At 43.8% G+C, this 22173-nt stretch overlaps 1 protein-coding gene across 9 annotated transcripts in view; it reads right to left on the bottom strand.

Annotated features, from left to right (window-relative positions):
- The window catches only part of AFF3 (ALF transcription elongation factor 3), a 605847-nt gene that overhangs the window by 145773 nt on the left and 437901 nt on the right, over window positions 1-22173 (bottom strand). For 5 of the 9 annotated variants that reach the window (XM_089922648.1, XM_089922647.1, XM_089922652.1 and 2 more), the window contains one exon: window positions 18146-18199. The exons of the other annotated variants lie outside the window; for them this stretch is intronic. In XM_089922648.1, coding sequence (XP_089778774.1) covers window positions 18146-18199 — 54 coding nt within the window. The remainder of the gene's footprint in view (window positions 1-18145; window positions 18200-22173) is intronic. 9 annotated transcript variants of the gene reach the window in all.

Raw genomic sequence — 22173 nt, 5'->3', positions numbered from 1 at the left:
GCCTCACTCTTTCTGTGTCACCAGTGCCTGGGGGCACAGGTATTTGTATAACTGAAAAAACATCAGCACCCACCCCTTCAAAATAAGAGACAAGACCTGTAACTGTGCACAGAAGAACTTGATCCTTGACCCCAAATGGGGTGGAATACACTTACAATATACCTATATACCTTTAGTGAGCTGAAAAACAATGAGCTCCAATTAAGTTACATAAAAGCTTATTTAAAAAAGAAAACACTTGATAACAATTATACATTTTAAAGCTCACTGGCTTTTACTTCAGAAAGTGCACATCTGTCTGCTCTAGAGTCAGACCAACAATGGGAAGAGCTCACACAGAAACTGCTGAGAACCCCAGGCCTCCCCCAGCTGTGTAGTCGCTTATGCAATAAAAGTTGCAAGACTGGACGCCCACATGTTGCTGTCGGAACTCCTGTAGGAGATGACAAGATAGCGTATGCTACTTTTTATCCAGACCTTTTCCAAGTAAGAGTTTGGCATTTGACAAATATATTTTGGTTGAGGTATCTTACTACGATATCCTTTTTTTTTTTTTTTTTTTTTTAAATAAAAGGAAAATTCATTTGTGTTTCGAATGGCTTCTCCGCAGGTGTGGTGCACTTCCTTTCGGTTTTCTTGGTGGAGAGGCAGGAGCTGGGGGGGGCCAGGAGGAGTGATCGGGGAAGGATGCAGACGCTGGCTGCTGTGCGGTGTCAAGCAAACTGGGTGTGTTTCCAGCTGAATGTCCAGGTTGTGGTGCCCAGGAGGCAGGCACAAAGGGGGGTGTTAACAGGACTCACCCCTACTTTGCCCTGACCTTGTCTGTGGCCTACAGGACCAGGCCCTCAGAAAGCTGAGGCCAAGCAGGTGCTACTGAGCCCTGTGAGAGCCCCCTCACTGCCCTTTCTCCCTCCTCACCAGACCACCTTAACCAGATTTTCCTCCCTCCCACCTGCACTGCACTCCCTGTTTCAGAGAAATCTCAACCTGCTGGATTCCCAAGGCTGATCTCCAACCCAGACTGCGACCCATCACTGCTCCGTCCTCCCAGCTGAGTCTGGGTTCCCGGGAGATTTAGTCTCACGGGTACTCTGAGAGCTCCGTGTGGTATCTTTCAATATACCTGCACCCAAATGATCTTCATGGAAGATACAGACACCATCACAAAGCTCCACCTGAGACGTGTGTGCCCTCGGAACTCCTGCGGCCTGCGGTCCGGGGCAGGGCGTTATTCTGGAGCATCTGGTGATGCACCACTCTTGTGCCCTTGCCCCCAGTCCCCCCGCCGTGTCCAAACCAGAGCGTTTCCCTGCGTCCTCTGGGCTGCCTTCCCCAAAGACCTCCACCCAAAACCACAGTCAAAGGACTCAGGCCGTGAATGAGCTCGTGCACCAGAGAAATCCTCTGGAAAGGGATTTTAGAGGCTTTGGTGACGACGGAGGCCGGTGGTTGCTAAACTGCTATTGTTGCTGGCATCCCAACCCTTTCTGCAGAGGAGAGCCTGTGCAGGAGGGCAGGGGCCTCAAACGTCTCACCAGCCACTCAGTGCTCCACAGGGAAACAGCACTGTGACAAGGCACGCGGGACAGTCCTGCAAGGTTAGGAGAAAACGGAACTTAAGGGAAAAGCTCCCCAGGACAAGGGCTGTTAGATAAAAGGTAGAAATTCATTCTCAGAGAGGTCATGTTTCAGGAGGATATTTACTTAGGGATCAGGGCCCAAGGAAGGGCTAAGTTCATGAAATTAACTTAGTAATTAACATGGAATTAATGTTATCTAAACCTCAGACTCCTTTAAGGATGTTTTGGAAGAGCCTTCTTGCCTTCTCCTTGGGAGCAATGGCTGGTCATCATCCCCCAAGGCTCTGGCTGAGCTGGCCTGAGTGGCGAGGTCAGAGCAGCTTTGCTGAAGGCCCTGGAGGGTGCGGCTGCTGCTTCCCTGGCCTGTGTCCTCCCAGTCTGGGCTGAGGCCGCCTCCCGCCAAATCCAGAGCACTGCTAACTCTTTCCCCGGCAGGACTGAGGCCCAAGGCACAAAAAAGCCACAGCTGCTAAATCTGGTGTGGGCCTCTGCCGAGGTCGCCCATCAGCCCGGGTGGCCCCTGTGCTCAGGGGAACAGGACAGTGAATTCTGCTGGTCCCTTGGTCTTGGTTCCTTCTTCAGCAGCACTGTTTTCGATTCTTGCCCAACTGTCTTATTAACAGCAGCAAGGGTTGGGAAAAGGTTATCAGTTTATGGTGGTTGGAGGTGAGGGCTGTGCCTGGGAGTTGCAGGTAGCAGCAGGAGGGTGGGCTGATGAAGGGGCCGGAGGAGTTTTCGATGAGTGGAGAGGAGAAGCAGCAAGCCAGATCCTGCAGTGCTGGGCGCTGCGTCCTCACCTGCAGCCTGGCCTCCTTCCTCTGCAATTTGAACCATACACACCTTTGAGTATGTCCATCCCCAGAACCGCTCCTCTAGGAAGCCCACCAGACAATCCACCTTCTCTGATCTCCGCTCTTCTCTGAGCCCCATCATGGACCCGATGTCTTCGCTGGGCTCCAGGGGTCTCCTTCCCCCTCTAGACTCTGAAGGACCGAGATGATGCATGAAAATCCTCTGGCGTCCTTTGGACCAGTCAGGTGGTTGGGTACCAGGTTAAATGCAGCGTGAGGAGACTCAATGTCAAAGCTTCCTGAGGCTGGAGCTGCTGCTGTCACGTGGGGCTCTGAGCCCCTCCGGATACACCCTTCTCCGTTCCACCCCACTCCAGCAGGGTCAATGTCATTTGAGCAGGGGCCGTGCCATTTTCCCAGATTTATTTGGTCACGTCCAGTGCTGAGGGTGGGGCCCCCAGCAGAGGAGGAACTTAACAAATGAACAGATTCCCAACTGAACCAAATGGAAAGGAACAGACTGCTGTGTGGTTACACAGGAAAGAGCTGGGTGATGGAATAAGAGAAGGGGGATAAAATGATGTCGAGATGAGAATTCCATTCTAACTTCAACTCAAGTCAGTGTTAATTGTTAGGAATGTTAAGATTATTACCCCAAATGGGTATCTTTAAATGTGATTCTGCAAGAAAATTTTATTTTTCTCTGTGTATATTTCAGTCAGATTCTTGGAAATAAACCTTCCTTCTACTCTCAGATATTGCAAAAACCGGCTGTGCCCAAATCTAATTTTCATATGGCAAGAGTTTAGGATTTCTTACCTGGGAATTACGGTAATTCTAAATTTTTTCTATTAAAGGAAAACACGCTTTTTTTTTTTTTTTTAGAAGCCAGGGTGACTTCAACCAAAGAAAAATTAAAGAGTGAGTGGATAGTACAGAAATGGCATTGCCTCCTAGATCCTGCAGGTTTATTGTCCTAGGTTTATTGCTCGTTCCTTGATAACAGGGAAATGACTTTTTTTTTTTATCCTGTGACACCAAGTACTTCCTTCTACCTTTCCCTTATTACTCAAAAATAAAGCCACTATTTTTTTTTAAAGAATGAACATGAAAGCCAGCGATTTTTGGTGCCTTATTTATATTCAGGTTGGTAATAAGTAAAGCACTCAAAACACTTCTTTCCTTTCCCATCATTATTTCCAGTGTTAAGGTATCCTACATAAAATCTCTAGCCTTTTCACTGTGTAAATACATGCCTTTCAGAACTCTCCAGCCAAGAAATTAGAGATGGGTACTCTAGGCTTTCAAAGGATTTTGTGGCCTCAAGGTCAAGTTCTGAAGGATGACCCATCTGGCTGCTCTTACCACACTGGTCAGGCAGCAGGTGTAAAGAGAGGGGTGCTTGTGGCGTCAGTGTGGGCCCTGGGCAGTCAGTCACCCTGGCAGCCCAGAGGAAGTCAGGGGCTCTGAGTGTGAGTGGGTGAGTTTCCAGCTCTACTTGCTAGTGTTCTTTACCAGCTGGGTGATGTGGTGGCGGTACTGACTGTCCATTTCCTCCTCTGTAAAGGAGAAAATAAAATACTCTCTCAGGACGGTGTATTTGAAAAACGCTATGTTCAACTAAGGCTTCTGTACTCCCAGGAATAAAACATCATCACGCCATAAAAAGGAACAAAATAGTGCCATTTGCAGAGATGTGGATGGACCTAGAGACTGTCGAGTGAAGTTAGTCAGAAAGAGAAAAACAAATACTGTATAATATCGCTTATTGGCAAAGCAGAAATAGAGTCACAGATGTAGAAAACAAACTTATGGTTGCCAAGGAGGGGGAGGGGGACGAATTGGGAGATTGGGACTGACGTATATGCACCACTGATACTATGTATAAAATAGATAAGGAGAACCTACTGTGTAGCACAGGGAACTCTATTCAATGCTCTGTGGTGACCTAAATGGGAAGGAGATCTAAAAAAGAGGGGATATATGTATATGTATAGCTGATTCACTTTGCTGTACAGTAGAAACTAACACAACATTGTAAAGCAACTATACTCCAATAAAGACTAATAAAAATAAGTTTGTCACTTGGTTATGAGATATACTGCAATTTCATATCTCGGGGATTTATCTACCAAAGCCCTGCATCCCCTTTCATATCCCTACAAGACAGCAGCTCTTTTCACTAAGCCAGCACCCTGGGACGTTTCTGCGACCAGTCCTCATAATTTATTTGCTGCCTCCCCGGCTCCATTCTGCCATTTCGCATGGTTGGGTCAACCTTTCCTTCACAAGTCTGGGGTATCATTTAGATTTTTAGCCTAACTGTCAAGATGTATTAGGGAAAGAGGCTGAATGGTGCCAACACTGCTTTGGCAAATAATAAGAAAAGTCACATTTCTGGGCTAGCAGTGGGCAGGCCATCACACCTCCTCAATGACCTTCAAACGTCCGACACGCGTACTCACAATATGTGCGGCATGAACAGGAAGTGGCTGACACCTTGCATGGGAAGAAGTGCTGGGTCTGCAGTTAATTTCTGACTCCTAACTTTGTCACTAACTAGCGCTATGGCCCTGGGTAAATTATTCAGCCTTTTCGGGTCTCCACTTCTCAATGTAAATTGAGAATGAATAGTACATATCCTCTCAACTTTAAAGGACCATTGGGGAATTGAATAAGAAAATGTAGACAAAAGTATTCTGCAAATTTTACAGCACAGAATAAATATGAGGGCTTGTATCAGTGTAGGCTCAGAGCCCTGTACACAGTAGGGCTTCAATAAATAGGAACCGAATTGCAGGGTACAAAAGAGCCACCACTAATTCTTCTGGCAACTTGACATGTAAACCAGAGGTGAGGGAGGGCAGGCAATCAGGCTGGCGGATTGAACTTGGGCTCGGTACGCTCCAATCAGCTTTCTTAACTGACACAAGGATGGAAGTAATGAACTTCAACATCTGGTGATGTGGATCTAAGGAATCAGTTCACATGACAAAACACAGGGAACTCATTTAATTCTAGAAGGCGGCATCCTTAGGGTGTCCCTTGGGCCTCCTGGGAAGGCAGGCAGCAGGCCAAGCCTCATTAAGTATCTGGAGAGGACAGACATCCAGGTGAGGGACCGGGAAACTGCACCCCCTTTCCTTCCCTCTCCTGCCCCCTCACCTCCATGCTGCACCTGCCCAGCCCCGCCTGCCTCTTCCGCACGCCCCGGACCTGGGAGCCTGTGCTGGCTGCTCTGCTCTCTTCTCTTCTTCTGCCTGCACTTAGAGCTGGTTTCATTCACCTGTGCACCTAACCCTTCTGCTATTCACCGTGGTTCCTGGGGCTTCACCTCCCCTGCTTTGAGGTCAGAGGCTGTATCTCAAGTGTCTCTTGAGTTCCCTCAGTCCCTGTCTGAGGACCGAGCCTGTAGCAGGTGATAAATACCTGCTGATGAGGAACCTGGACACCTGTGAAGGGGCGGGAACCTGGTCCTGGAGGCTGTGGGCATCCTTAAAAGGACTAAAAGCAGGACAATGACCTGCTTAGATCCATCTTTAAGGGAGACTTGACGGAAGACAGGGAGAGCCAAGCCAGGTTTTAAGGGAGGGGGAAATTGCTTCAGGTCCACAGTCCTTACCTGAAACCCTCAGGTCTGGATGTGTTTTGGGATTCAGGACTTTTGTATTTTAAGAAGGCAAACTGATGCCTATACCACACACCACACACCACGCCAGGCAGGGTCTGGCCAGTCTAACGAATAGACAACCACGGGAAGTGGGATCAAAGCTATACATCACTTTCAGTCAGTTCTACCAAATGAGTTCTTAAAAACTTCAGGCGTTCAGATGTGCGTCTGGAGCCTGTGCTCCGCAACAGGAGAGGCCGCGATAGTGAGAGGCCCGCGCACTGCGATGAAGAGTGGCCCCCGCTCGCCGCGACTAGAGAAAGCCCTCGCACAGAAACGAAGACCCGACACAGCCAAAAATAAAAATAAATAAAAAACTTCAGGCGTTCAGAGCTTTCACAATTTATGAATTGAGGGAGAGAGACTGTGGGTTGATATTTTAAGAAAAGCCTTCTAAGGAGGATGGGTCTGGCTGACCAAAGACTCTTATGTTTTGCTGATCGCCTGGAGAGGAGTCCGGGGACGGGTCAGACAGAGGAACTGCTCAGCTCCATGGAAGACAGGGTGTCTGGACTGTGGGGCAATCCCAGAGACGGGCAGAGGGCGAGGAGGGGGCCCAGCAGGCTGGTGCGGGATGGATGCTGAAGCTACGCAACAAAGCCGGGGAGAAGAAGCCAGTGGGGCAGCCAAGGGCCTGCAAGAACAGGAACGCCTAGCCATCCAGTCTGAAACTGTTTGCATTGTTTTCTGTAAGTCCCCTCCTTGGCCACCCCACGTGCGGGTCCGTTCTCTATCTACAACAGCGCTGTCTAGTACAAATATCATGCGAGCCACCTAGGTAATTAGAAGATTTCTAGTAGCTTGCTAAAAAAGAAATGGTGTGATGTTAATAATATATTTTATTTGAGCCAATACACCCTAAATATTGTCATGTAATCAATAAAAAGTTACTAATGAGACCTTTTACTTTTTCTCCCCTTGGTATGAAGTGTCTGAAATCCGGCGTGTATCTTACACTAACAGCCATCTCGGTCCAGACTCTCCACACCTCGACAGCCGCCTGTGCCTGGTGGCTCCTGGACTGGGCAGTGCAGCCCTAGATTCCCCATTGGGGCCTTGGGGGGCTCAGGTCCCACCCTCAGCTCTTTGCTGAGTGAGTCTCCCAAGTGGGACCCTTGCAGACTGAACGCTTACAGCTCTGGACAAACTGACTCAGGTAATTCATTAGCCTCCCAGCAACGAAGGGATTTAGACCAGGTGCCTGTATCTATGAGCATAAACATGTTCTTCTCCAGCTAGATCTTTTGAGAGAGGCTGGAAGTCTGTCCTGAGACTGCAAGGGAAAATCTGGGATGTGGGTTTTCCTGTAAAAACTCTGATTTTACATGCCTGCCTGTAGCTACACAGGATGGAGTAGGTAGGGTTATCTCTGCCCCCACTTTTTTTCATTATAAATGAACATGTTTAGTTCCAACAACCGTAATGAACAGATTTCTCAAACTAACAACACAGCCCTACATTTTCACTGTTTTTTTTATTGGTAAGAGATGGGATTTCATTTGTAATGATTAATCCTGAGACTTTGTGAGCACTTATAAGTGCTTGAATGCCATAAAATAAGGGAGCTGATGGAAGTCGAAATAAAGTATCTGCAAAAATAAAGATCCATCACAGAGTCGTTTTTATATGGCTAAAGACCTCTCCAGAATCTGTGAAAAGATTACTCATGTGTGTGGAGACACCCCAAACCATGCCCACAGGGCACTTACTAAACAATGAGTCATCCTAATACTTGCTCAGCTTTCCCAAGGAGGCACCCACTCCTCACGGACTGATGGCCCCCAAAGCAGCTAGCCATCCAAACCCATTCAAACAAAGCTGATTTTTTTTTGGTGAGGGATGTAGATAAAATTCTTAGATGAATTGCCTGGGAAGTCAATTTGACATACAATCACCTAAAATCTTGGCTGCTCGGAAGAGCTATAAAAAGTTTCATCGATATCCCTTCATTTTCCTCCAACGCCCTCCCACCGGTGTCCCATCATCTTACAGCATCAAGGCTCGGGTGGTTTACATGCAGGAAGCTAAAATCACTGCATCTCAGCCAAAGACTATGCAATTTCAAGCCAAGTTTATCCTGTGCTGTTGTTATTTAAACTTTTGGTTGCATTTCATAGAAAAGGTCTAAGAACACAGAGTGTCAGCAACCTGCACAGTTATATCTACCTCCACTTTGTTTTCTACAAGAGAAAGAGAATCAAGTCTTGCTTATTACTGTTCCATATTGTTCCTCCTTCTTCTGCACTGGACACACAGTCTCTGGAAGCCCAGAACTTGGACTAACGAAAAGTCTGCACATCTTATGACACAGCATGTGATTTCTGTGTTCTGGTGGGATTACTGACAGCCGTGGACAAGGAGCTGGCCAGCCTCTCTGCTACCTTTGTTCTGCTCTTCCACCATCTATTTCTTCCGAGATCCCTGCCATGCCATGAAGATTTGAAAGCATCAGGTCTCTCAACTCAACTTTTCTTCCCATACCAAGGAAATAAAGCCCACCTGGCTCTTCCTAAGCAGAAACTATTTAGAAGAAGGAATGGAAAGCTGGTGAGAGGGCATTTCACAAGAGTTCAGATCAGGTTCCTGCAGATCTGAGAATTCTCAGTGCCGTGTGGGGTCCTGCCACCTACTTAGCTAGGTGGCCCTGCCTGTGGCATGAGATGGCCTTCTGCCCATTCCTGACCTGGGTGTGGGGAGTGGTGCGTGCATGTGTGTGTGTGTTTGGGACTGTGGATATTCTACACAGAAAAAGACTTTCCAACTCAAAGACCAACTGTTAAGAGCTCAGAGGTTTTTTTTTTTTTTTCCAGAGAAATAAAATATGCAAGTTTCAGGTCTACAGAGAAAATGCAGTAAGAAAGCAGTGACTAAGATGACAAGTTAGGTTTCTGGACATACTTCTACTGTAAAGACTATTTTTGTTTTAAATAAGCAAGGCATTCTCTTCTGGAAGAAAGGTCCTTGGGATGGAAAGAAGAGAAAAATAGGTCCTAGTAAGGACCCAGGTCCCAGTAACTGTTTTCAGGGTCTGACAGCTCTGCCAGGTGTTCAGAGCTGAGGACCGGAAGACCCGAGGATCTGACTTCTCCTGGCTCTGATGTTAACTACTTAGCCATAAACTTTCCGGTGGCTTCTTTATAATGGGAATAAAGAACCCAATTCTGCCTTCTTTATACCTTGTTGAAGACAATGTGATATAGGAGAATGGAAAGTGCTTTGAAAAACATTTTTTTAATGTACATAAATACAGTAGTAAACAAATATCTGACTGAATTTGCATGCTGCTAATAATATATCTACTGCCTGTATCACAAACTCTCATCTATAATGTTCTATATCTAGTTTTTTTTTTTTCCCTCTAAAACTTCTCTGTATATTCCCAGCCTGTTCAAAATAGAATTCCGAGTGTGTGTCATCTGCAGGATTGGGCAATGGCAGAGCGCTAGGCTGTTCCTATACCTCACCCAAAGTTCCAAGAACCAGACAATCTCTAAACTTCTTTCCAGCTTGAAAACTCATCTAATCTAAGCAACAACAATCTCTAGCCAGGCATCTCTCCTCCTTGCCTTTGGACTACTATTTTAGCAGCTTATTATTTTTTTTTAGCTCATTTCTCCACCCCATGGCTACGTGTCTTCTGACACCACTAACGATGGAGTGCTGGGGCCAAGCTGGGCATCTCTTCATTGCTGAATGTCCAAGAATCTGCCTGTGACTCATGCCTTGGACTTCCCAGCGTTCGGATGCTGGGTGGCTGTCACCATAATGTTTGTAGGATTTGGAAATTCTACCTCAAGCTCTACTCCAAGGGTGTTGATCCTGGCTAGCTGCATTCGTGCAAAACAATCCAAGCACTCTGACTCACTTTGGGAATCTGGCATTCTTGGGCTTTTGATATTGAGACAGTGGAAAACTTTTATATCAGTATCCATGCTGCCAATAATTTTTATCCATTTAAGCACTTAATCTTTTACATATTTACCCAGCAATTTCCAAGGCTCACTATAGATCAGAGTTAGCACTCTTCTGCTAGGACAGACTTCCCCATGGTGCATTTAGGCATCAGTATTTTATAATTTTCATCATAGAGCCCCTGTACATGTTTTGTTAGATTTACACCTCAGTATTTCATTTTCTGTGAAGCAACTGTAAATGGTATTGAATTTTTAAATTTGGTTTCTACTTGTCAGCATATAGAAATCCAACTGATTTTTGTGTATTGATCTTGTATCCTATAATATTTCAGAATATTGTTTATTAGTTCTATTTGGTAGATTCTTTGGGATTTTCTACAGAGACAAGCATGTTGTCTTCAATTAGAGACAGTTTTATTTCTTCTTTTCCAATATGTATGCCTTGTATTTCTTTTTCTTGCCATATTGCAGTGGCCTGAGCTTCCAGTATGATACTGAATCAGAGTGGTGACAGTGAACATCCTTATCTTGCTTTCAATCTTAGAGGGAAAGCATCCACTCTTTCACTATTAAGTATGATGTTAGCTGTTAGCTGTGTTTTGCAGATGTTCTTTACAAGGTTGAGGAAGTTCCCCTCTATTCCTAGTGTACTGAGAGTTTTTATAATGCATGCGTGTTAAATTTTGTCAAATGCTTTTTCTGTATCAGTTGATATGATCATATGCCTTTTCTTCTTTAGCCTGTTGCTATAGTAGATTACAATGGTTGATTTTCAAATACTCAACCAGCCTTGCACACCTGGAATAAATCCCACTTGGTCATGGTCATGGTCTTTTTATACATTGTAAGATTCAACTCGCTAAAATTTTCTTGGAATTTTTTTTTAATGTCTAAGTTCATGGGGGATATTGGTCTGTTAGTTTGTTTTTGTTTTGTCTTTGTCTGGTTTTGGCATCAGGAAAATGGTCTCATATGATTTGGGAAGTGTTCCCTCCTTTTTTTTCTGGAAGAGATTGTATAAAATTAATGTTAATTCTTCTTTAAATATATGATAAAATTCTGCAGTGAAACCATCAGTGCCTAGAGATTTTTTTTTTGGGGGGGGGGAAGGAACTTTTAAACTACAAAGTAAATTTCTTTAATAACTACAGGGCTATTCAGGTTAAGTATTTCAACTTGGCTGAGTTTTGGTAATTTGTTGTTTTCAAGGAATTGGTCCATTTCACATAAGTCATCAACTTTATGTATGTAGAGCTGTTCATAGCATTACCTTATCCTTTTGACATCTGCAGGGTCTATACTGTTATCCCTCGATTCACTCTTTTTTTTTTTTTTTGCGGTACGTGGGCCTCTCACTGTTGTGGCCTCTCCCGTTGTGGAGCACAGGCTCCGGACGCAGAGGCTCAGCGGCCATGGCTCACAGGCCCAGCCTCTCCGCGGCATGTGGGATCCTCCCGGACTGGGGCACGAACCTGTGTCCCCTGCATCGGCAGGCGGACTCTCAACCACTGCGCCACCAGGGAAGCCCTCCCTCGATTCACTCTTGATTTGTGTTTTCTCTCTTGTTATCTTCAACCTTGCTAGAACTTTAGTAATTTCTTCAAAGAATCAGCTTTTGTTTATTAACTTTCTCTATTGTTTTCATGTTTTCAGTTTCATTGATTTCTGCTCTTAGCTGTATTACTTCCTTTCTTCTGCTTGCCTTGGCTTTATTTTGCTCTGCTTTTTCTAGTTTCTTGAAGTAGGATTTAGCTAACTGATTTCAGATCTTTACTCAAGTCTACTGTAAGCATTTAGTGCTGTAAATTTCCATCTTGGTACTGTTAGCTATATCCCACAAATTTTGATATGCTGTGCTGCCTCTTTTTTTTGGCTGTGTTTTCATTTTTCTTTCTATGTATATTAGAAATTTCCTTTTTGACCTATGGGTTATTCAGAAGTGTGCTGTTTAATTTCCAAGTGTTTGGAAATTTTCCTGTTATCTTTCCATTACTGATTTTTAGTTTGATTCTGTTATGGTGAGAGAACATACTGTATATGATTGCAATTCTTTTAAATTTGTTAGGGTTTGTTTTATGTCCCACAATAAGGCTTATCTTGGTGAATGTTTCATGGGCGATTGAAAAGAATGTGTATTCTACTGTTGTTGTGTTAAGTGTTCTATTAATATCGATTAGATCCTGTTTGCTGGTATTTTCAGTTCGTCTATATCCTTGCTGATTTCCTGTCTAGTAGTCTAGTCTATTAATTGCTGAAAGTAGGGTTTTGAAGTCCCTAACTATAATTGTGGATTTGTCTATTTATCTTTTCTGGTCTATCAGTTTTTGATTAATTTATTTTTAAGCGCTGTTGTTTCTCCACACACATTTCTGATTGGTATATCTTCTTGCTGGGTTGATCCTTTTATCTTTATGTAATTTTCCTCTTTGTCCCTAGTAATTTTATTTGCTGTAAAATCTACTTTTTATATTAATATAGCCACTCTTGATTTTTTTATTACTTTTTGCATGATGTATTTTCTGACATTTTTACTTTTAACCTACCCATGTCATTATGTTTGAAGTGAGTTTCTTGTAAACAGTAAATAGTTGGGTCATTAAAAAAAAATCCACTCTACCAATTTCTATGTTTTACTTGCTGTATTTAGACCATTTACTTTGAATGTAATTAATGATAATATTAGAGTATTAAGTCTGCCATATTATCCATTGTATACTAGTTTTTTCCTTTGGCTTCTTATTCCTCTTTTTTTTGGCCTTCATATGGCTTACTAGTACCTTTCTCAGAGCTCTGTTTTAATTTATTTATAGTGTTTTTGAGTATGTTGCTTTGTATAGATTCCTTATGGGTTGCTTTAGGTAATGCCATACACATAGATAACTTATCACAGTCTAATGGTATCCACTTTGAAGTATAGAAAAGTTACCTCTATTAAAGTCCCTTTATCCTCTCCACTATGAAAGCTACAACAGTTCACCTGGGATAAGAATAGAGTTTTAGAAGGCTGGGTCCAAAATATAAAGCCCTGTGGTCCCTGAACTTCAGGTATGACCTTGAGGTCTCAAGCCATTCTTGTACTAGTAACACCCTATTTGTACAGGCAACAGGCTGCAGGTACCCCACATAACATACCCTCCTTTATGCCCATCAATGCAGTTTAAAGAAACATAAGAATATAACCATCCACTATAGTTCAGACCGCAGATGTCTGAACATCTGTCTAAAAGCCCCAGGCAGATGGTCAGTATCAATATACAGTATCACATCTGTGGCTGTAATTGGGTAAAATGAAGTACTTGTCTCAGAAGGCACAGATCCCACCATGGAGAGCCACTCCACTTTCAGAATTTGGTTTCTATACTATCTCTGAATTCTGGAAATTAAAACCAACAAGCAACTAATCATGTTTCTTGCCCTTTATTGCTTTTCTAGCAGTTCTGTATCATGGAATGTATTATGTTCCTAGGTCAGTGTGCTAATACCTGGCTAACTCACATTTCGACATGATCAGAACTGTACTCTAGATACATTAATCATATAGTTGGAATGAAGAAACGGGTAGCAGGGAGATCAGGCTTCTATAGAGGGCTGGGAATGAAGCACGGAAGGCATGAACAAAGGTGTGGCCATGGAGATGTAAAGGAACAGAATTAGGTAGGAGAGGCTGCAAAAACAGAACGTGATAGGATACAGCAAGTGATTGGGCTCTGGAGCTAAGGAAGGAGAGAAAGTCCATGGTTTTGAGTCTGTGAGGCAGCACTAAGAAAAGTAGGTGAATAAGAGAAAGAGCTGGGGGGAGGGTGGAGAGGAATGTGAGATTCTGAACATATAGGATCTAAGGTCTCAGTCGCTGGCTGTAAAGACTGGTTAGGAGGTCAAGGAAAACATCACAGTTAGGGATCTCAGTGCAGTGGCTCCTGGACAGAGATGAGAGTGAAAGTGGCAGGAGTGGGTGAGCTCACCATGAGGAGGATGCAGAGAAAAAGAAACAGACCAAAGACTGAACCCTGGCGAAAAACCAAAACAAAACAACCAAGGGAGTGCAGTCAGATGGCAGACAAAGAGTAGATGGTTCAAAGAGGGCATGATTGACAGGTCATAGGCTGCCAAGACGTCAAGGAAGTTAAGGACTGGGAAAGGGCCACTGGTTTGGCCCGATGACAAATAGATCATGGTGGCCCACATGTACAGATGCCCGAAACCAAATGCAGTGGACAGGTGGCCAGAAAGCAGGGCCCACGAGACGTTCAAGGACTGGGAGAGAGAGAACGACTTCCACAGCTCAGCAGCTACAATGGTTGATGGGTGTGGGGATTTTGTTTAGTTTGGGAAAATATGAGTATGCTGTAGGAGGAAGAGTACCTAAGGAAAGAACAAGCCAGGCCTGGAGAAGGATGGAGGGAGGAGATGAGGTCAGGGGACCAGAGGGGAAAAGGATCAGGCATTTCTTCCTCCGGGATGGGAGAGAAGCAGGGAGGCACGAAGCTAGGGAAAAATTGAAGGTGAAAACAGTGAAAGTATAGGATGCTGCTCCAAAGGCTCTGTATACATGATTAATTTTCTTTTTAACCCAAAATGCTTTTCTCAATGAAATTTATGTAATCCAGTTGGGGCAAAGGGGGTTTCCAAATCTGACTAACCAGCAACACTAATTGGGAAACTTAAAAAAATACAGATTCCTAGGCCTCAACCCAGCCCCACTGAATAAGAATTTCTGGCGGAGGGAGCCCAGGAACCTGAATTTTAAAGCCTCCTCAGTGATTCTGATGGTTAGCTGGGTTTGAGACCTCCTAGTATGTTTTCAACCAAAGACGTGTATCAAAATCACGGGAGCGGGCAGACGTTGACTCTGCAGAGCACAGCTATTAATATTTTTAAAAGCTCCCCAGGTGATCTGACGTGCACCCTGGTTAAGAAACACGGTCAAAAAATGGGATTGAAAAAGCCACCTGGTTGGAAAGGATGCTGAAGTCGCCATACAGACTGGTTCTCTGTTGTTGATATCACCTGGCAATTTCCTTTGGACATTTTTCCTATCAAAACAGCACCTGCTCCTAGCCTGGCTGTCACAGGTGGACTGATATGATTCCCTGTGGCTTCTCAGTGCATTTCCACAGGCAGCCAGGCTGGTGGGGAGGTCATCTCTGCTATTTGGAGAGACACTGGAATTTTTTGAAGTCTCTTTAAGGGAAAGCATATAGAATAACATTGTTCTTTCTCTGAACTAACGACACACTGTACCTTATGAAAGAAACAGTAAGATGCAGAATGGAGACAAGGTGGTAGAAAAAGCAACGATGGTTCATGTTTCATTAATTCGAAAGAAAATCTGATCAAGCAGATTCACAATTAATTTGGTCTGAAAATTCCTTGCCCTCTTCTGTTGATTTTTCTTTTTTTTTTTTTAAGCAGCAGCAACAATACAACAACTACAGAAATGAGAACCTGACACATAATTGTTTGGCTTTGACGGAGGCTGCAAGCCCAGCTCTTTTAATGCCTCCCAGAGAAATACAACATTTTCTTTTATCCAAAATGGTGGTGTGATCCAATTCCTGCTCCAGCAGCCCCAGTACCTCATCTGTTGGAGTCTTTAAGTTTACGGCACAGACGGAAGCAGTCAGTTTCTCTCTTTTTATAGGACATTCACATTTGCATTCTCAACAGACAGTACAAGCCTCAAAGGCCATACTCCCCCCAATGTAATAATCCTACACTTGAAATACGAACGATATAATAGCAGCATGAAAATATTCTTACCCCGATGAAGGCTGGCTCCAGCTGTGGCTTAGTAAGTCAAAAACTAGTAAACTTGCTTGTAATAACATCCTAAAAATTCCAAAGGTTATTTTCCCTCATCCACAGTTAAAAAGCCATCTCCTACAGAACACTGTCACATCTGTGACGTGTCCAGGATTAAGGCAAGAGGGTTCTTGCTTATAGTAATTTGTCTGGTTAGAGATTAAAGAAAAAAACCTGTCTTGAGCTGTCAGTTAATATTTTTTCACTTAAAAAAAAAATCCATCTTCATGCTTCACAGCAGAACTGTGTGATTTTTAAACAGAGGTAAATTCTCCTATCTGGCATCTGATAGGTTTTTGCATGTCAGCGCAAGGCAAGCAAACAAAACACGACCCGCGAAGTTTCAAATGCATCTTAGTAACATAAACGGAAATGAGCTAGCTTTCTTTGATATCGAATTACCGAAGCATCTCACTGAAAAAACAAAATCCTCCTTGCAATTAATAAAGAATTGGGGTATTCTAACCAAGTTGAAAGCTAAGAACCTTCAAATTCCAAATCTTTCCATTCCTGGATGAGCTTTGGTATTCAGATGTTAATAGGATGCCTTTTTTTTTTTGGCCAATGTTCAGGCCAAAGAGTCTGTGAAATAGACTTTTTCCATCCTATGACCTGTTTTAGAATTTCTTTCTTGCAGAATGTTAGTTATTTTACTTGGCGGATTGCCCGAATTCATTCTTACTTTCTCTCTTTCTCCTCCTATTACTTTACCTCCTCTCCCTTCTCTTTTCTCTCCCTTCTTCACCCTGTCTCTCTTCTATCCTTTGATAAATTATGGATTTAAATGAAAGTCCACTTGGCCCTACAGTCTATGTGAGATTTGGCAGGGTTGCTGGAGTTAGCAAATAAAAATAAAGAATCCTGGGGCTCCCTGGTGGCGCAGTGGTTAAGAACCTGCCTGCCAGTGCAGGGGACACAGGTTCAAGCCTTGGTCTGGGAAGATCCCACATGCCGCGGAGCAACTAAGCCCATGTGCCACAACTACTGAGCCTGCACTCTAGAGCCCACAAGCCACAGCTACTGAAGCCCACGTGCCTAGAGCCCGTGCTCCGCAACAAGAGGAGCCACCACAGTGAGAAGCCCATGCACCGCGACAAAGAGTAGCCCCCGCTCGCTGCAACTAGAGAAAGCCTGCACGCAGCAACGAAGACCCAACACAGTCAAAAATAAAAAAATTAATTAATTAATAATAATTTTAAAACAATACAGGATCACCAGTGAAATTCAAATTTCTGGTAAAAAAACGTTTTTTTTAGTGTATGTCCCAAATACTGCGTGAGACATACTTACACTCAAAAACTATTCCTTGTTCATCTGAAATTCAAATGGAACTGGGTGTCTGGTATTTAATCTGGCAGTCCTAGTTTGGAGGTTAAACAGAGGGACATGAAACAACAAAGACATCTATTTACAACAACTGGAAGAAGAGACATTTCCATTCCCGTCCTCCTGAATGCTTTTGGTCTAGGTGTAACATTTTCTGAGGCATTACTTCAATTTATTTTTGATCAATCAAGTTTTACTAAAAGCTCCACAGAGGATATCACATCTCGATACTGAAGAAGTCCAGCCAGGGTTTCAGGGCTAACCCAGCACCACCCGAATCCAGAACTTGCAAAATCGGTCCCTCAGGAAACATGCAATTTTAGTCCAAGCAACAAAAACCGTACAAATATTCAAGTTTTAATGGCTCACTTTTCTTCAAAATTTGAACCTCCAATTTAGTACTTGCAAAGGCACTGACCCTCTGCCGTTCTTACTCTGAGGCTGTGCGGCACGATTGGTAACAGTATTATTAGAAAAAGCAACAGAATTCAAATGTGCTTCAAAATGTAATGAAACGATCACCTCTTGGACATTTTAAGGGGAAGGTAAAAATAATGATATGCTACAGACATTTATAGATAAGATTAAAATCTTAATTATGCTAATCTTTTTTTTTTTTTCCGGTACGCGGGCCTCTCACTGCTGTGGCCTCTCCCGTTGCGGAGCACAGGCTCCGGACGCGCAGGCTCAGCGGCCATGGCTCACGGGCCCAGCCGCTCCACGGCACGTGGGATCTTCCTGGACCGGGGCACGAACCCGTGTCCCCTGCATTGGCAGGTGGACTCTCAACCACTGCGCCACCAGGGAAGCCCTATGCTAATTATTAATTCAAGTGTATTTTTCAACATCTTGAGTATACCCAGGGGTATCACACAATTCAGAAATGCTGTTCTCTTGTTCAGAGACACAATAATATACGGTATTTGGAAGTAATTTGAAGTCTAATAGCTGAAATGAAGGCTGTATAGAAGCGTAGTTAAAAGCATGGGCTCAGGAGGCAAAATGAGTTCAAATCCCAGCTCTGTCACACACTAGCTGTGTGACTCTGGGCCAGTTACTTACCCTCTCAGTGCATCATTTCCCTTATCAGTAAATGGGGATAACCATCCCAGAGAGCTGTGAGAATAATATGAGTAAAATGCTTAGAATAGTGCCTAGCACATAATAAATGCTCAGTACATTTAAGGAGCGAGAGTCATACGACCTAGTCAAAACTGTCAATAGGAAAACAAAACTCACAAAATTAGAGAATGTCTCCATTTTTACAACTGGCTCATGAGAAAGAAGAGTTTTTTTCTTGTGGTCAAATGGATAATATCTATTTTTTTCAAAATTAAAAACAATGATATTTTACGTATTTAACCATTAAAAAATCCTCTGTTTTCAGAGTAATCTGCTTCTGGGGTTGAGTGAAAGTACATCATCCTGTTTCAAGAAGTGAGGCTATACGATTACCAGTTCCATCCAACTAGTGCTTGTTTTTCTTGTCTCACTCTGCTTATTATTTTCCTTACTTGCCAAAACTCCAAAAGCAAATTAATACTACTCTCTCCCCCATCCCTACAAGCCAATTCATCTAACTCAATCCTCTAGCTTTAGTGTTAAACAGACTTTCAAATGAAACAGTCTCCAGTCGCTGGGTTTCCTGCCATCTGGTCACTCGTAACTTTGTCTGTGTTTTGAGCCCAGCACTGCTTAGATCCACACGATGGTGCGGTGTACGTGTCTGCAGTTTAAGGTGGCATCAAAGAAAGGGGGCTTTCAAGTCAGACAACTGCAGGGGAATATCCTGGCTGGGCCACACCACCTGTGTAAGCTCTTGTAGCCTCGGTTTCTTTATCTATAAAAAGGGAGGTTCTAATGCTGTCGACGTCTCCCAGTTGCTATGAGGATTCAAAGAATTGATTCATCTGCAGGGTGATCCTGTGTTCCGTTTACACCGGCTGTCCCTGCATCACTGTTATATTATACAGCTCTCCTATTTTTAGAAAGCATTTAGTACACAGTCTGGCTTATAGTTAGTATTTGCTACCTCTTCATCGTGATATACTGACACTGGTACTATTTGAAAGAAACGCTTTAAGTCCCACGGAGCCCTCATTTTTCAAGCAGGAATGGCCTGCTTAACACAGATGGGTGAGTGCGCGCGTGTGTGTGAATGCTTGGTCATCTGCCCGTTATCCCTACAGTCCCTGTCCCTTTGTATATTTCAGTCACTTAAGAAGCTCAGAGTGGAGATGGAATTCTCTGTGGCAGAGCCCTGAGGGCAGAGGCTTAAATATTTTACATGTTTTTGTGGGGATCATGTGAGCACTGCTTTACCGAAATACACTCTGCCAACAGCAGAAGGCCCTTTGAGGTGAGCAGGTGGGCCGGGGCCGGGGAGCTGTTCTTCGACTTCTGCCAGCTACTCGGACTGTCAGATGAATTCCAGACTCCAGCCTTTACTACTTCCAAGACCTCCATCACCGGGCAGATAATACCACCCTGACTCATCGCCTGTAACCAGGCTTCCTCCTGTCTCCTTCCGCAAGCTTCCTCACAGGCTCTGTGGGCTGCAATGCTCTCGACACTATGGAAGGACAGCAGATATTCAGGGCTTGAAGGGAGATGCCAGCCCTCTGCTCAGAAACAGAATTTCTTCCTTAGTATCTCTTCTAGTCCGTGCGCCCTCTGCACCAGACCTAAAGCAGCGCCTCCAAGTGGCTCTGACCCCGCTGGGATCTCAGCTCTGCCACTGCTAACTGTGAGGTCTCACTCACTGACACCTCGATTGTCCCTTCTGTAATATGAGATGCAGTAATGTCACCTCACTGGGTTGTTGTGAGACTGAAATAAGACAACGTGTCCGGCAGAGTGCCTGACACAAGATAAGACATTGAATGCTTGGGGAGTAGCATTTTGGTACTAGGCTGCCTGAGAGGGGACCAGCATTAGAGGCATAGGGGTGCAAAGAGAATCTGTGATCTGGGGGTGGGAGGGACGGGGGAGAACTCAGTTTGTAAATATACAAGCTCTGCATTTTGCAGATTTATATCTAATTAAAATCCATAGAAAAGAAAGCACAAATCAAGCTAACGGTATTTCTGAAAGAAGATACACGAAATGCACAGCGGATATATTCCAGACATCTTCTGTGTTATCCTGCATTCGTTCATTTACTCATACTAATAATCTTTGACTGAATAAGTATTATGTTCTAAATGCTGGGCCAGGCTTCAACACAAGCGTGAAGCAGCTTCATGAAAGGAAACACTTGGAGGAAGCGTAATCAGCCTGTTAGCGTCAGGCACTGTTTATTGATTACGTGCTGCAATCAATACATATGGTAATAGTTATTGATTTACCACAGTCTCCCTGGGCCAGAGTGACTCAGAAAGACACTGCCATCTGCTAGTCACACTGAATACAGAGGAGCTCCAGTTTATTAGTGAATGTCTCTTTGGACTGAAAGAGCTCTTTGCAAACGTGCCAGACTCACTTTCAGATACTGTCCACCTGAATCATTAAGTGAAGGAAGCAGTTGCTTCTGTGGTCTAGTTAGGGGTTGGTGAAAACTAACCCTTCCTGCATGGCATACACCCCAAATACCTACTTCTTGAGCCTCTGAATGGGTCCTGAAATTTTCTGAGTGGTCACTCCCTTGAGCTAAAGCTTTCCTTGGCCCTAATAGAATGCCTTGGGTCCTCTGAGGGGAGTCCTACCAGGCACCCTATAAACTAGCCTGTCAGGCAGTGTGGGCCAGAGAGATGGCCCGTGGCAGATGGGAGGGGCGACAGATTCACTGGAGGCAAATCTTTGGACAAGCTTCTTATACTCTTTCAGCCCTGATTTCCTCATCTGTAAAACAGGAAATAAGAACTTCCTTTCCAGGCTATTGGGAGGACAGAAGAAATCATCTCCATCAGGTGACCAAGCTGGGGTTAGAAACACTGCAGGGCCCCTACAGGTGGTTTCCTTTTTGTTCCTGACTCCCGTGGCACAAACTATCTCGTTAGTTGGTCAGTAACCTCTACTGTGTTTCGTGAACATGGGTTGACCAAAAATGAATTTATGTAGTGTGACCTGCACTTAAAAAATATTAACAAAAAAAAGAAAATGTCAGCGTCATGGTGGGTCCTGTTTTTTGACACTGTTGTTTGAAACATACACTCTCATAGGATGTGACATATGGCTGACTGGGTAGGATATGTTTGAAAATTTGAGATGGGTATGATCTCCAAAGAATGAAAGGTGGAACTTGAAGGGATATTTGTATACTCATGTTCATAGCAGCGTAATTCACAACAGCCAAAAGGTAGAAGCAACTCAAATGTCCATTGATGGATGAATGGATAAAGAAAATGTCTATACACACAATGGAATATTATTCAGTTTTAAAAAGAAAGAAAATGCCTTTTTGAAGAGGAAGGAAATTCTGACACCTGCTACGACATGGATGAATCTTGAAAACATAATGCTAAGTGAAATAAGCCAGACACGAAAGGACAAATACTAACTGATTCCACTTATATGAGGTCCCTAGAGTAGTCAAAATTAGAGAGACAGAAAGCAGAGTAGTGGTTGCCAGGGGCTGGAGAGAGGAGGAAATGGAGAGTTACTAGCTATGGCAAGTTATTAATTTGGCCTATTAATGGGGACAGAGTTTCAGTTTGAGAAGATGAAGAGTTCTGGGAATACTTCATGGTGATGGGAGCCACAACAATGTGAATGTACTTAATGCCCCTGAACTGCACACTTAAAGATGGTTAAGACTATAAATTTTATGCTATGCATATCTTATCACAATTAAAATTAAAACCCTTTAAATTACCCCAAAAAAGCTTGAGAAATGCTGACCTAGATGACACCTTGAGGAGAGGTATGTTTCGATGGAGTCCAGGCGTAGAGGAAAGAGAAAGCATCAGTCTAGGGGACCAAAACAAGAGAGGGGAACAGAACAAGAGGGGGGAACAGACTTCCTAGTTTTGCTGAAGAATTTTCTTCTATGACCTCTGGGACCATGGGCCTTCCAGTCTGGTGTACGAACATGAAAGATAAGGTTTGCAGTCTTGTTCTGTGATGGCATAATTTCCAATCTACATTCCTGG

Source organism: Delphinapterus leucas, chromosome 13 (genome assembly GCF_059928025.1).
Source record: "Delphinapterus leucas isolate spDelLeu-1000000601 "Yukka" chromosome 13, BTC_Dleu_Yukka2, whole genome shotgun sequence".
NCBI lineage: Eukaryota > Metazoa > Chordata > Mammalia > Artiodactyla > Monodontidae > Delphinapterus > Delphinapterus leucas.
This window is presented reverse-complemented; position numbering and strand designations above follow the sequence as displayed.